General features: G+C 46.1%; 1 protein-coding gene across 1 annotated transcript in view; it reads left to right on the forward strand.

Annotated features, from left to right (window-relative positions):
* Positions 1 to 14,824, forward strand: part of LOC147117767 (collagen alpha-6(VI) chain-like) — a 206,573-nt gene that overhangs the window by 126,674 nt on the left and 65,075 nt on the right. The window contains exons 19-23 of the mRNA XM_085989029.1: positions 4,807 to 4,869; positions 6,703 to 6,765; positions 10,619 to 10,669; positions 12,998 to 13,033; positions 13,140 to 13,202. Coding sequence (XP_085845155.1) covers positions 4,807 to 4,869; positions 6,703 to 6,765; positions 10,619 to 10,669; positions 12,998 to 13,033; positions 13,140 to 13,202 — 276 coding nt within the window. The remainder of the gene's footprint in view (positions 1 to 4,806; positions 4,870 to 6,702; positions 6,766 to 10,618; positions 10,670 to 12,997; positions 13,034 to 13,139; positions 13,203 to 14,824) is intronic.

Here is a 14,824-nt window from a genome sequence, read left to right on the forward strand (position 1 = left end):
AGTACTTGGATATGCACTTGAAGTGCCATAACCTACAAGGCTATGGACCAAGTGCTGGAAAGTGGGATTAGGGTGGATAGCTCTTTGTCGGCCGGCGCGGACAAGATGGGCCGAATGGCCTCCTGTGCTGTAAATTTCTATGATTCTCCCCAACAGCACTAGCAAACCCGATGACACTTCCTGCAACAGTGGTTGTCCAGCACACGGGAAGCGTCGTGGATTTCCCACATGGCACAAGACGTGCATTCCACGGGACTGAGGTGCCCTGCCATGCCTCTATTTATTCGACTATTAACTAACTTACCGAAATAATCTTAAGATTCTGGGCTAGAAATTCATTGTAGCCAAGGAATGGGTGGTGTTTAGACTAAAAATGGTTAAGTAGCGCCAGTTCAAAATTGTCTAGACTGCACGTAAAATTCATCCTCACTCCTCATTAAGAGGATTGCATTCATGATTCTTGTCTAAAAACCCAAACTCATTGGTGTTACACTGAAAAGATGGACCAATATCGGGGGCAGTCGAACTACAAGTAATGATTGCCACGGGCTTTTTTCACTACTTAAAGGGGAGGTCCGTTGATGCTGCAGCACCTCATTCTCAGCATTGTTGGGTGTGCAGCTGCCTCAACAACCATAAGAAGAAGGACAAAGAGAAGGAGCACTTATTTACAAATCCTGATGGCAGATTGGCACTCCAGGGAGAGAGCCCGGAGGTTTTCCGAGGAGGCTTTGGAGGCATTGGTTTTAGCGGTGGAGAGAAAGTGGGCGGTCCTGTACCAGCTGGCTGGAGGCCCTCACCACATGTCTGCTGGACTACGTGGAGGGAGGTGGCACAGCACTGTGGTCCCCAGGTCCCACACCCAGTGCAGGATGAAGTTTAACGAGCTCACACGGGTGGTCAGGGTGAGTGAAGGCTTCAACAAATGCTACATACCATCATCTGTACCAGAAGCTTCACACACTGCTCAATGTACCACACCCTCAGCATGCACCCACCAACAATCTCTACCTAGCAACACTCACACCCACATCTCAACCTTGCACACAATGACAGCTATTCAACTATGGCAGGCACAAGGGTCATTAGTTATTAGAATTCATGTGATATGTGTGATATGTTTATCGATACATTTATTAATGGTGTTTGGAATATTTTGTGGTCTCTCATTTCACCTTTGCGCCCCGGAGTACACTGTGATATGCTGTGAGACAGGGATGGTATGACAGGGATGTGGAGAGCAACGGGGATCTAGGGTTTCATTCATTTGAATTGCAGTCTGATGAGCTGGTCACAGACAGCCTGTCCGGAAGGCCAATTGTCTCACTGCCTCCTCCCTCCCTCCTGTTCCTCCTCCTCCTCTGCCTCGTCCTCCTTCTGAGGTGGTCCCGCAATCCCTGCTGGCAAGGGCTGCGCCTTCATGATGGCCAAGTTGTGGAGCATGCAGCAGACCGCCACGAAATGGGACACCCGCTCTGGCGAGTATTGGAGGGCTTCTCCTAAGCGGTCAAGGCAGCGGAACCGTTGCTTCAATAAGCCGATGGTCTGCTCGATGATGTTCCTGGTGGCAGCATGGCTCTCATTATATGAGCGCTGGGCACGAGTGTTGGGGTTGCAGAGGGGAGTCATGAGCCAGGTGGGGAGCAGATAGCCCTTGTCTCCGAGCAGCCACCCTCAAGCTTGATGTTGTGGCTGGTACACCGGTCTGGCGCAGGGTGAAGGCATCATGGCTGCTGCCAGGATAATGGGCATTGATATTGAGGATTCTCTGTCTGTGGTCACATACCAACTGCACATTAAGTGAGTGATTTTTAGCAAGTGTTGTACTTTGAAGCCTATCAAAAATAATGAGGGAATTTTGTACTTGCCAGAAACACTCCCTGATACCAAAGAACCTTGCAATGACTATGGAAAACTCTTCCAGTAGCAGGAAGTAGCACACAGCCACTCAAACTGCAAAATCATAACAGGTGCATATGATTGGTGAGGATCCTTTAAATAGCATCACTGGAGCCAGCTTCCTGCTGCTGCACGCCACCTGAAGCTGTTGTTGCTTTCTCCAGCCAGTAAATACATTGGCTAAAACAAAGTTGGGAGATCGGGTGTCCAGTGAGTGTTGCACACTCACTGACATCACGATCTCCATCATGGCGAGCTCCCTGGCGATCGAGGTTACCAGCAGCACTATTGGCAACACCAATATGGCGTGCGGCGCTGGAACCGGCATCATGTGGCATTATAGCTGTTAATGGCAATGTTTACTGCTGGTGGTGCATTAGCCGCATCACATTCCTCCTCCTCCAAGGAATCGTCTAAAGAGGCTCTGTGCTCTGCACCTTGTTTCTCCTGAAGGTCCAAACCTCGCTGCTGTGCAATGTTGTGCAGAACGCAGCACAACATGCCCATTCTGGGGACCCTGGCTGGTGCGTATTGAAGTGTGCCTCCAGATCTGTCGAGGCATCTGAAGCGCATCTTCAGTATGCCACTTGCTTGTTCAATGACATATCTGGTTGTCATATGGCTTTCATTGTATCGTTCCTGAGCCTCATTGGTTGGGTTCCTCACGGGTGGCATTAGCCAAGTTTTAAGTGGGTATCCCTTGTCTCCAAGCAGCCAGCCGGTAAGTCTGCTTTGAGGTGCGAAGGGATCAGGGAGGGTGGACTGGCACAGGGCAAAAGCATCATGGCAGCTTCCTGAGAATCTTGCGCACACCTACATAAACATCTTTTTGTGGTTGCACACCAGCTGCACATTGATGGAGTGAAAGCCTTTGCAGTTGATGAATACTCCTGGGTGATCTAGGGGTGCCTTAATTGCCACATGCGTACAGTCGATGATGCCCTGCACCTCTGGGAAGCCAGCTAGAGCTGCAAACCCAAGTGCCCTCTCATTATGACTGGCATCATCAGTGGCAAAGTATACATAATTGTCTGTCCTGTCAAACATCCCATCAGTCACCTGTCTTAAGCATTTGTGGGCTGCCGATTGCGAGATCCTGCAAATGTCTCCGGCAGAGACCTGGAAGGAGCCAGAGGCAAAGAAGTTGAGGGTGGTGGTGACTTTGATGGCCATTGGTAAAGCATAGCCATCAGGTCCACTTGGCAGCAGGTCTTGTTCCAGCAGGCTGCAAATGTCTGCCACCACCTGATGCGATACCCTGAGACCCCTGAGGCACTGGTGTTCTGACATGTCGAGGAAGCTCATCCTCTGCCTGTACACCCTGTGTTTTGGATATGGCCTGCAAGCTGTACCTCTCCGCTCATCCCCTCGCTCCTGTGGAGCGGCAAGTCTCTGTGGATCAGGCTGGTGCTACTGGTGGTGCTCCTGCTGCTGGGGCTCCTGATGGTGCTGTCCCTGCTGCTGCTGGTGCTGTTAATGCTGCTGGTCATCTTGGTCCTCATCTGAGGTCCAAAGTAAAACAGCATAAGCGGCACCCATGCTGATCTGATAGATCACAGCTGCAAGGTGGAGATCAGACGTACAAACCTCCAAAGTAGTGAAAGTCACTTCCAAGTAGTGAAAGTAAAGTTGTGCAAGTAACCTCTCAGCACATTTACCATGAACAAAAGCCTTTCACATAATTAGGCAAGAAAGCAGCTGTGAGGTTTCAGTATTTATTGGAATCTTTGCCTGTCATTTCTTCAGCCCCCTCAATTGCCACTGTGAACTCGCCTTGCTTTCACTGGCGAGTTCCAGGAAGCCCAGGAAACTCATGCACCCAGTTAAATCCCAAAACCCATGTTAATATCGCCTTTAATGAGTTATTAACATATTGAAATTGACAACCCGCCTCTCCCGAGGGGGTTGTTCACACGTAGCTGAACGCGTTGCAGTTAAATGCAGAAATCAGTGGGTTGGAGCCGGCTTCCCGGCACATTATCAATTTCCACGCTTTTAACCCCCTACCCGCTCCCAAACCCATGCCTCCTGCAAGTAAAGATTCCTTCCAAGAACTCTGGGGGTGAAGTTAGACATGGGCAGAGCTGCGAAACAGATGGTATCTCATCGATCCCCTGTTATATGCTCCACCCGATGTTCAGTTCCAGTGACTTCAATAGATGTGGATATCCGGCCTGTCGTATAATGGTCAGCAAATGTGATTCCGCCTTTTTTGTGTCCTTGCCTTTTTCCAATTTCACCCCCTATAAGTCTAGAAATTTCTGTTAGCAACATTTAACTAAATGCTTAATGCATTCTTATGACATTGCTCTATCCAGTATTTTAATGGAGGTTTTAAGCCATTTAAAATAAACTTCTATTAAGATAGCTGAGGGAGGAATGTTTTGAGAATGTCTTAAGCATTTGTGAGTTAATATGCAAACAGTAATTTCTAAGCTGTAGGTTTGCTTGTAATCATTTCACCTGCTCTCAATAGCAAAGCTGACTGGTAAATATGCCCCAATATTCATGCATATCATTTGCATTAGTGATGTACTTATCACCACATCATTCAACACAAAATCCTTTAATCTTTTTGTGCATAACGAAAATTGCACCGGTTTCCTTATGAATTTGCATACACGTTCAGCACCTGTTCAGAAAGTTTGAAAACTTCCCCCATAAGATCTTTTCCATCAGCTCCGAGCCCATGCGTTCCCATGTTAAATTAGGATTTTTTAATGCAAAGGTGTGAATAAAAGGAATGTTTTAATATTTTAGATTTTCAGACCTACACTGCATTTTCTAATCATTTTTCAGCAGGTTCTTATTTTAGTGAGCAGTATTCAAATTTTAAAAAAAATATTGGTATGAGGGGAGTGGTCATACAGCTTTAATTCATATTTTTTTGTATCAATCATATGACAGGGCCTACCTGGAGGTCAAGGTGACAGGGGCATTGACGGCATCCTTGGATTAAAAGGACAAAATGTAAGTAGCATCTTTTATTATTTGTCTAGCCAATTAAAGCAGAGAATATATTATGTATCGGAATACTTCGCTATAGTTGACCGTTGTTTGTGGTGGGTTTAAGCTGCTCCTTTTTTGGAAACTGTGGCATTCTTGCTTGATTTGATATCTGAAGTTATTTAAGATTCCTGCCACATGAAAAGTCAGGAAATCAGAAAATCAACCTGTAATGTTTCCACTCAGGCAGGGTACTTTTATAACTTACTTTTTTATATATCCCTGAGAAGGCACCAAGAAAAATGCAGACAATTAAATGGTTAAAGGAGAAGGCAATTGGATGGCAGGAGTACTTTACATTAACTATACCTACACTTTCTTTCTCCTTTAAGCTGTTTCACTATCTGTATTGTTCTTGGTACATTCTCAGGCATATAAGTATATACAGATAAATCATCCCATAAATACAAGAAAAGGTTAAAATTCACCATCATTGATTTTCCCTACAGTCACTGCCTCTTCCATTCTAGATGTTTCTTCACAAAAAGTTGGAGGGTGTGGTATACTTTCGGACTTCTTTGTGCCAGTTCAAATAAAAATTGCATCATATTAAAACAGCTGGCACATCATAACGTGCCCTACATAAGGCCTTCTAACATGCTGAAAAGTTGTTATCCCGCCTATAGCTGAGGAAGAAAAACCTCTCTGAGACTTGGAATGAGAGCTGCTGGAAGATATTACCTGGAAACGGGGTCAGAGAACATGTGCTCATATGTTAACTTGTTTGTTCCTTACCATGAATGGGTTGCAGAAAGGCAAGCAGGTCCACACCTACTGCTAATGCTGTGTATCTCAACCGCATCTCGTTAGAAGATGATGGTGAGTTGTGCTGTTCACCATGCTGCCCATTTCCTGCTGTCCACCTAGCGGGGGCTAAAACCTATGCTTGTCAATGCCTATTAAACAACTACTGACTGTTTTCCTTGGGGAGAGGTAAGTTGGGGGGTTGTCTCTTCAGGGTTGAGATGGCTTCAAGATAGATAGAAAATTGGAACTGAGTCCACCCTTCATGGTAAGCTTGTTAAACCAATCACTGAGCCGATAGGTCTGCAGTGCTCCAGGAAACTGTTGATGACTGACCAGCCAGCCTGGCTCATTAATAGTACATGGCGAAGGAGACCTATCACTAGAGATGTGATTCTTCCCACCCTATGCCAGATAGTCCTGCTATCAGCTAGGGTAATCCTTACTGCACAAACAGCAGGGAAACTTAGGCCTTAATTAAATAAGATATGCCCCTATAGGGAAAGAGTATGCACCGGACCATTGCATGTCAGGTAAACAGAAACTCTAATTGTGTGGATTTCTCAGTAGCTTGGGTTGGAGACTCTGAAGCATTGTGATGGGTTTCCACATCTCAGACCCAGCTGATCAACACCTATCAGAATAGAAAATCATACTTTGCAGTGTTAGCTGTGGCTCAGTCGGTAGCCCTCTTGCCTCTGAGTTAGATGGTTCTGGGTTCAAGCCCCACTCCAGGGACTTAAGCTCAAAATCCAGGCTGACATTGCTAGTGCAGTACTAAGGGAGTTCTGCACTGTCGGAAGGTGTTGTCTTTTGGATGAGACGTTAAACCGAAGTCCTGCCTGCCCCCTCAGGTCGACGTAAAAGATCCCACAGCATTATTTTCGATGAAGAGCAGGGGAGCTCTCCTCGGTGTCCTGGCCAATATTTATCCCTCACCAACATCACTGAAACAGATTATCTGGTCATTAACACATTGCTGTTTGTGGGAGCTTGCTATGCGTAATTTAGCTGCCACGTAATATTAATTACCCCATGGGAATTATTTAATAGGGTGATCCTGGAAATCGTGGGGACAAAGGTGTAAGAGGACCACCTGGACCTCGTGGGTTAATGGTGAGCTTGTTTTCTTTAAAATATTTTTATTTATTCTCTGGTGAAAATTTGCAGTTAACAGGCAAGAAATAGAAATAAAATAGCAGAGCTCCTCACTATTAAATACTTATGCCTTGAATGTCCGCAGGGATTATTCTGATCTCATGCTGCAACTTCGGCAGAAGTCACGGCGGAACGGCAGCTTACATCATTTCTCCGGGGTTTCCGCCAATCGCACGCCAGAGTTATGGCGGGATATCAGGAAACGCCCTCAGAAATTCTACCGCTCTATCTCGTAGAAACTCGATTAACTGTCACAATGGAAAAGAACTCCTGGTGGACAATGGAAGTCAACTGATAATCGAGAACCCCCTAATTTTGATCTATTAGAGCACAGCAAATTTTGCGAGGCTGAACTCCAGCGTGGAGCTTCCCTTGCTGGGAACGTGGATCAGAAAGTCCAGAGTAGAGGGATTCAGGTTCGATTTGTGGCACCCCAAATCTCTGCTGATTAAAAACAAAGTGGTGTGAATTGGACATACTCACTTCACTGCTAGAGCAGAGCCTCAAAATTTGCCTCGATTCTTTCCCTCCAATTTCTTCCCTCCCTCTCCTAAACTGCTGACGTGCTGAGACACTGTTCCGCAGGTACCTGGCAGCCTCCAGCATTCAACTGGCTATTACGAACATATGAAGATGACAGACAGGAAAAGACCAGTTAAAACCATACAGCCTGTCCAATACAGTCATGTTGCAATTATGCATCATGACCCATCCCCACCATGCAGCCACGCAATCTCATAGGAGAGGCAACAAAACCAAGCCCGGAACTGCAGCCTGCTCCCCTAACGACTGCCCCCAAGGGTCCCTAGCTGCAACCTCCTGCCGTTGGTTTTTCCACCCGGCATTCAGGCAGTCTGTCAAGTATAATTTAAAAGTTATAATGATGTCCTGCCATTAAATTCGGCAGGACCTATGCGTCCCCGCACTTATCGTGTTTCTCCCGCACCCTCCCTGCCAATATTAGGGCCGTAGTGTCTTAACCAGAGAATGTGGTCTGTACGGCTCACCTACCCACTCACTTAACTAGCTAAGCCGTCAGACGAGCTAGTTGTCTAATTTTAATGAATAATTTATTTAATGTGTTTGGGAAATATTTTAAATGACTGTATTCAATTACCATTTCCAATACACTTACACAACAATCAGTAACAGATGTTATGACCCAGTTGAGAAAACACTTTAAAAAAATGATGCTTTGCTTCCCCATTGTGGCCATCAATAGTAATTTACTTTTATAAAATATCCTTTTCTTTTCAGTTTCACGTTTTAAAATTTTAGACCGAGTTGTTTGGATAATATGCATGGGTCAAAATTACATAATTGCAGTTCAGGTGTTATCACCAATATCTTCATGGTCCTTTCACACAACATTGTTTCCACACTCACTAACCCTTGTACTCGGTACTGGGCTGCTGACACCCGGGGTTAAAATTAATCAGGAGCACCGTAGACCAGGAGCACTGATATCCATGTCCTATTCTACAGTCTGTGTTAGTGATTGCCATATGTCCATTCGTGTCATTAAAAGAATTACAAAGTGAGATGATTTCTTGGTCCATGATGTATGTGCCAATGAAGATTTCACATACTTGGATCATCTGACTGATAAAACAGATGAGACTAAGGACTTAGATTAAAATGGACAATTTAATTGATAGTGTAGTGAGCATTAAATTATCCATTATGGAAAGGATAAACTTTGGTAATGATATTTTAAAGCTCAAGAGAAATAAAGGAGCTAGCAGTGTTTAAAGAAGAATCTGAAATTGAGTGAACAGGAGAGTTGCAGGACCATATTGAGCTGGCAAGGATTGTGTGTATGTTCAGCACACATTTTATCAAGCATAACACTGGGTATAGCCTTTTAAGCTGAAGTTTGAAAACTCTTAAAATTCTGCAAATTCTATCTAGATCAATTTTGGTGTTGCAAAGAGACATTAATAAAAGAATGAAGCCCTATGACTGAATCATTAAGGTGAAAAAGGGTGGGTTGGGGGGTCAGGTGAGATGTTAAAATTTAAAAAAACTCAAACCCAACCCCAATCTGCATCCACCCTGCCCACTTCCGGGGTTTAACAGAGGCAGGGCAAGGGGCAGGCAGCCACCCTGCACCTTGGAGGCTGGTTGGCCATTTAAACATTTTAATAAGGCTGGCAGCCTCAGATTTAACCTGTTTTACAGTTTTAACCCTGGCCGATTGGGTTTCCCAGGCCTTGGGAAACCAGGTAACTCAAGAGAGGTGATGAAGAGAAAGTAAGTGCCTTTATAGCACTGCTTGTGGGCCACGCGGAGCAGGAGTACTTCCTCCCGGCCCCCCAGGCTTACCTTCTTCCCTTACATAAGAACATAAGAAGTAGGAGCAGGAGTAGGCCATACGACCCCTCGGGCCTGCTCTGCCATTCAATAGGATCATGGCTGATCCGAATCTAGACTCACGTCCACTTCCCTGCCCTCTCCCCATAACCCCTTAATTCCCTTATCTGCTAGGAAACTGTCTATCTCCGTTTTAAATTTATTTAATGTTGCAGCTTCCACAGCTCTCTGAGGTAGCAAATTCCATAGATTTACTACCCTCTGAGTGAAGAAGTTTCTCCTCATCTCAGTTTTAAAAGGGCAGCCCCTTATTCTAAGATTATGCCCCCTAGTTCTAGTCTCACCCATCAGTGGAAACATCCTCACCGCATCCACCCAATCAAGCCCCCTCACAATCTTATATGTTTCGATAAGATCGCCTCTCATTCTTCTGAACTCCAATGAGTAGAGGCCCAACCTACTCAACCTTTCCTCATACGTCAACCCCCTCATCTCCGGAATCAACCAAGTGAACCTTCTCTGAACCGCCTCGAGAGCAAGTATATCTTTTTTTAAATATGGAAACCAAAACTGCACGCAGTATTCCAGGTGTGGCCTCACCAATACCCTGTATAACTGCAGCAAGACTTCCCTGTTTTTATACTCCATCCCCCTCGCAATAAAAGCCAAGATTCCATTGGCCTTCCTGACCACCTGCTGCACCTGCACACTAACTTTTTGTGTTTCATGCACCAGGACCCCCAGATCCCTTTGTACTGTAGCACTTTGCAGTTTCTCTCCATTTAGATAATAACTTGCTCTTTGATTTTTTCTGCCAAAGTGCATAACTTCACACTTTCCAATATATATTCCTTAGATTGGGACCCCCCCCCCCCCCATCAAACCCCCCAATCAGGGGTCAGGGATTGGACTCCCCCCCAGGGTCAGGGATCAGACCCCCTCCCCCTCACTCCCACTAGCAGCTGTAGGCTCCTTACATGGGGCTGCAGCCTGCTCTGGAGTGCTCGCCGCCCTGTTCCGGAGTGCTCCCCGTCCAACTGGAAGCCAAGCCTGTCGATCAGGCTGCCTTCCAGATGGGGATCCTGCAGTAAAAAAATGTGCACACTGTGGAGTAAAAGCTCTGCAGCTGTGGGGAAATCAGGTTCCTCCCCACTCACCAAACCCGTCCCTGTCAATATCAGGGCCATTGTCTAAGTAGAAGTCCGAATACCAAGCCAGTTTTCTGTTTCTATTGGAAAAAGAGCCCATTATTAATTGCTTTGTGTTAATCCTTTGGTAGATCCACAGAAAACTGAACTTGTGGAAATACTGTAATTTTTAACCCTTATTTTTAGTAATATTTAGCTTACACAAGCCCTGATTTTCTGATTAGCACTGATCAGCAGTAAGGCACTGCGGGAAGCCTCAGAGAATTAAGAATATTGCCAAATTCCACCAAGAATTCACAAAATTAAACAATATTGGACTGTGTATCACCATGATGTTGTTTACCACACAGGGGATGGACGGCAGTGATGGATTTGGTCCTCAAGGCTCAAAAAGAAAAAAGGTAGCAAAATAAAATCATATTATTGATGTACTTTAGTTCTGTATCCAGAAAAATTGCCTTCTCTTTATACTTTCTGTTTTAAGAAATATGCCTGGAACTAGTGAATTATTATTGAGAAAGATAGGATCTGGTTTTTTACCTGTTGTACCAGTACACCCTCACCCACCTACAGCCTCAAACAGACAAACACACACACTCCGTACATGGGATCATGTGGTGAAGGTTATGCCATTTTTCCTCTTTCACCTACGCAATCATGGTGAAGTTAAGACAAGTAAGAAACAGTTACTGTTTATGGATAAAGCTAATAGCATTTAAGCAATCAACAAATAATATAATTTTGTCACTGGGATTCTTGTACACAAAAAGGGTCTAAAATATCCCTCTCTTCCAAAAATAATAAAACTGGGTGATGTCACACCTACATTAAGAAATCCACACACAAAATAATGGTAGCAGTAATCACTTAATTACCAATTATTTTAAATGCCTGCTCGATTTCTCCCAAGACTGCATGATATAAAAATGGAAATACAGAAAAAAAAATTCCAATTGTATTTCACTCCTATCCTGATTTCTGGTAATGGAAGTTGTAACTCCTTTGAATGGGGAAAAATAGTAAAGTGATTAGTGTGATCCTTGCCCTGCGAGGAGGGGACTTTAACTGCCAACGAGTTTTTTGGGGGAAACAGCTGGTTTCAGTTAGTTTCCTGCCATAGAGTCATAGTCATAGAGTCATAACGGCACAGAAGGAGGCCATTTGGCCCATCGAGTCCGTGCCGGCTCTCTGTAGAGCAATCCAGTCAGTCTCTTCCCCCGCTTTATCCCGTAGCCCTGCATAGAGTCATAGGACCCTGCATAGGACTGCCTGTCCGTTGTAGTATCACGAGCGAGAGCAAGACCAGTGAGAGCGGCGGGGATAAAAGGAGCGGTGACCCGAGGCCTGAGAGCACAGTGAGAGCGGGACCAGTGAGAGCGGCGGGGATAAAAGGAGCGGTGACCCGAGGCCCGAGAGCGGGACCAGTGAGAGCGGGACCAGTGAGAGCGGTGAGATAAAAGGAGCGCCGACCCGAGGCCTGAGACCAGAGCGAGAGCCGAACCAGTGAGATGGTGGAAAGGTTTTGGGGAGTCAGGAGGTGAGACACTCGCCGCAGAATACCCAGCCTCTGACCTGCTCTTGTAGCCACAGTATTTATGTGGCAGGTCCAGTTAAGATTCTGGTCAATGGTGACCCCAGAATGTTGATGGTGGGGGATTCGTGGATGGTAATGCTGCTGAATGTCAAGGAGAGGTGGTTAGACTCTCTCTTGTTGGAGATAGTCATTGCCTGGCGCTTGTGTGGCATGAATGTTACTTGCCACTTATCAGCCCAAGCCTGAATGTTGTCCAGGTCTTGCTGCATGCGGGCATGCCAGGTCTTGCTGCATCCTCTAGGTCCCACTCCTCATGGCTCCACAAAGGAAGGTAAAAAGCTTACCAGGAGGGCAATGTTCCCCCTAAGTTGGGCAGCCGCGCATCAATTGGGAGATCCCACACAGGCCGCTCACAAGTTGTTGCCACTGGAAGATACCGCGCATGCACGGCCGCTAGCAAATTTAAAGGGACTGCGCACGGAAAAAAATTAGAGAGAACATTGCTGGAGGGCCTCTTCAGCTTCCGCATCCTCTTGACACTGGCCCTCACCTGGCTTCCCCACTCAGGCCTGCTAAAATTGCTTTCGGGACCTGGTGATGTCATTGGACCCTGATTAGCACATGTGAATTAGAATGCTGCCGGATTTAGGCGTGCAGCTTAGATGCCAGTCTGGAAGCCTCCTGATGGGCTCCGGGCAGCTTTCCAGCAGGTAAGTAACCCTCGGGGTATCTTAACTGCCCACCTACCAGTTTCCACCGGTGGGTAAGGTTACAATCCTCCCCTCCCCCTCCCCCTCCTCCATGTGACTAGTTCTGGTGAAACCATTAAGCCATTCTTTAGAACACTTTTACAATTTCACTAGAGATAGCTAGCAAAGAAAATGTTTACAGACTGTTTATGATCTGGCTAACACATGCAACCAGGGAAAATCTTAAGCGAGTAAGGATTATTATAGAAATGCTGCAGGTGACGACTTTCTGGAAGTGGGGATAAGGAGATTGGCAGAACAGTACAGAAAAGGTGCATCCCACCCATCTAACAATTGGCATTGGGGTGTTTAACACTGTCATATGGTGCAGAATTAAAAATATTATCCATTCTCTAGCTCTGTATTACCATGTTTCAACACAGGTAAATAAAGATAATCTTCTCCCAACTTACAGGCCAAAAGTTATCTTTTTTTTAATCCTGCAGGGAGATCGAGGACCCCAGGGAAACCTTGGCAAAAAGGTACTTTTAATGTTTATAACAAAAATTATTTTTACCTCTCAGCTTTGGATTATTTTCTGCAGAAGATGACCTGCTCTTTATTCTACAATTGTTATCATGGTTTTAGGGAGAAGATGGAAAACCTGGTCAAAGAGGAGAACAAGGACTCAAAGGGATCAGAGGGAACAGGGTAGAAATTTCTTTTGAAACATTAAGGGGTAGAAATTCGTCTCGGGCAGTGGCGCAAAACGTGCGGTTTCAGACCGGCCGCCCGTTCTATGCAGCGCCTCATATTTAATTCTGTTGACTGCAATGGAACTGACCATCAGGCGCTGTGTATAACAGGCGGCCGATCCGATACCACCCGTTTTACCCCACCACCCGAGTTGTATTTCTATCCCTAAATTCTTAAAGTATATATGACTTATTTAATTCAAATGATCAAAATTACTGCTGTCTAAAAATTAAGCTCCTTATTTACAATCGATAGTCTATTTTTTATATAAAATATAGGATTATTACAATTTAATTGGCTCTGAAATTATGTTGATGTTATTACAAACTGAGATATTAGGAGTCGCACGGACTCAATGGGCTGAATGGCCTCCTTCTGTGCCGTATGACTCTATGAATGTTATTAAAATACGTTCAAAAGGAAAACAAGTTACGAAACAGGTCCGAAAAAATAAATTTAGGACAAATCATAGAATCAAAGATTTTCACAGCACGGAAAGAGACCATTCAGACCATCATGCCTGTGGCCAGCTCATTGAAAAGAGCTATCCAATTAGTCCCATGCCCCTGCTTTTTCCCAATATCCCAGAAAAATGTTCCATTTCAAGTATTTATCTATTTTCATTTTGAATGTTACTACTGAATCAGCTTCCACCACCCTTTCAGGCAGTGCATTCTAGATCATAACACCTCACTGCGTAAAAAAATGTTTCTGCATGTTGCCTCTAGTTCTTTTGCTAATCACCCTAAATCTGTGTCCTCTGGTTCCTGATCCATCTGCTGGGGCCTAACCAGGGGGAAAAAATTGAGTCGCGCCCCTACTTTTAGCGCCCCATGGCCGAAATTCGCCGGTAGCGCCCCAAGAGGGAGGCGGGTGCTACTGGAAGCGCCCCGCCTCCCTCTTGGGGGCGCTGCGAGTGAATATCGCGGTGCGATGTGCCGCAGAGCCACGTCGCACTGTGGTACTGCAGGCCTTCCTCCCCTTATTAAAGGGGAGGGGCGCAACGCAGCGTGACCTGGGGCCCAGCTGGGCCACCAGGGATCGGAGTGCCGTCAAAAGATCCCGGCACTCAAGAGAAGTGCCGGGCTCACGGAGCGCAGCTGGCACTCCACGGGAGGTGGGGGGCGGGGGGCTGCAGAGGAGGCTGGCAGAGGGGGCAGGTGCTGGCAGGCAGCCAGCCAGCAACAAAAATGGCCGCCCGGCATCTCCCCTTTAATTTGCGCCGCTCTGGCCGCAGGTAGGCCCCCTCTGACCCCATCGGACATGGCGTCCAGCGGTAAGTCAGGGGGCGCTACCGAAGATCACGGCCGGGGCGCGAGCGGGGCGCTGCGCATGGCGATGATGTCATCGCCCGCAGCGCCGTGGGGCGCTAACAGTTACCGCTGCCACTAACCTCCTGTTGAATTTCCCAGGCGCTAGTTGCTTTGCGCCCCATTAGCGCCCTAAGAGGGCGCTAACGGGAGGCGCAAAGCAACCTAATTTTTAGGCCTAAATGTTTAGCATAACTTCCTTGCTTTTGTACTCTATGCATCTATTTATAAAGCCAAGGATCCCGTATGCCTTTTTAACAGCCTTCT

Source organism: Somniosus microcephalus, chromosome 5 (assembly GCF_052327205.1).
Source record: "Somniosus microcephalus isolate GS21.2 chromosome 5, FLI_Smic_1.0, whole genome shotgun sequence".
Classification (NCBI taxonomy): domain Eukaryota; kingdom Metazoa; phylum Chordata; class Chondrichthyes; order Squaliformes; family Somniosidae; genus Somniosus; species Somniosus microcephalus.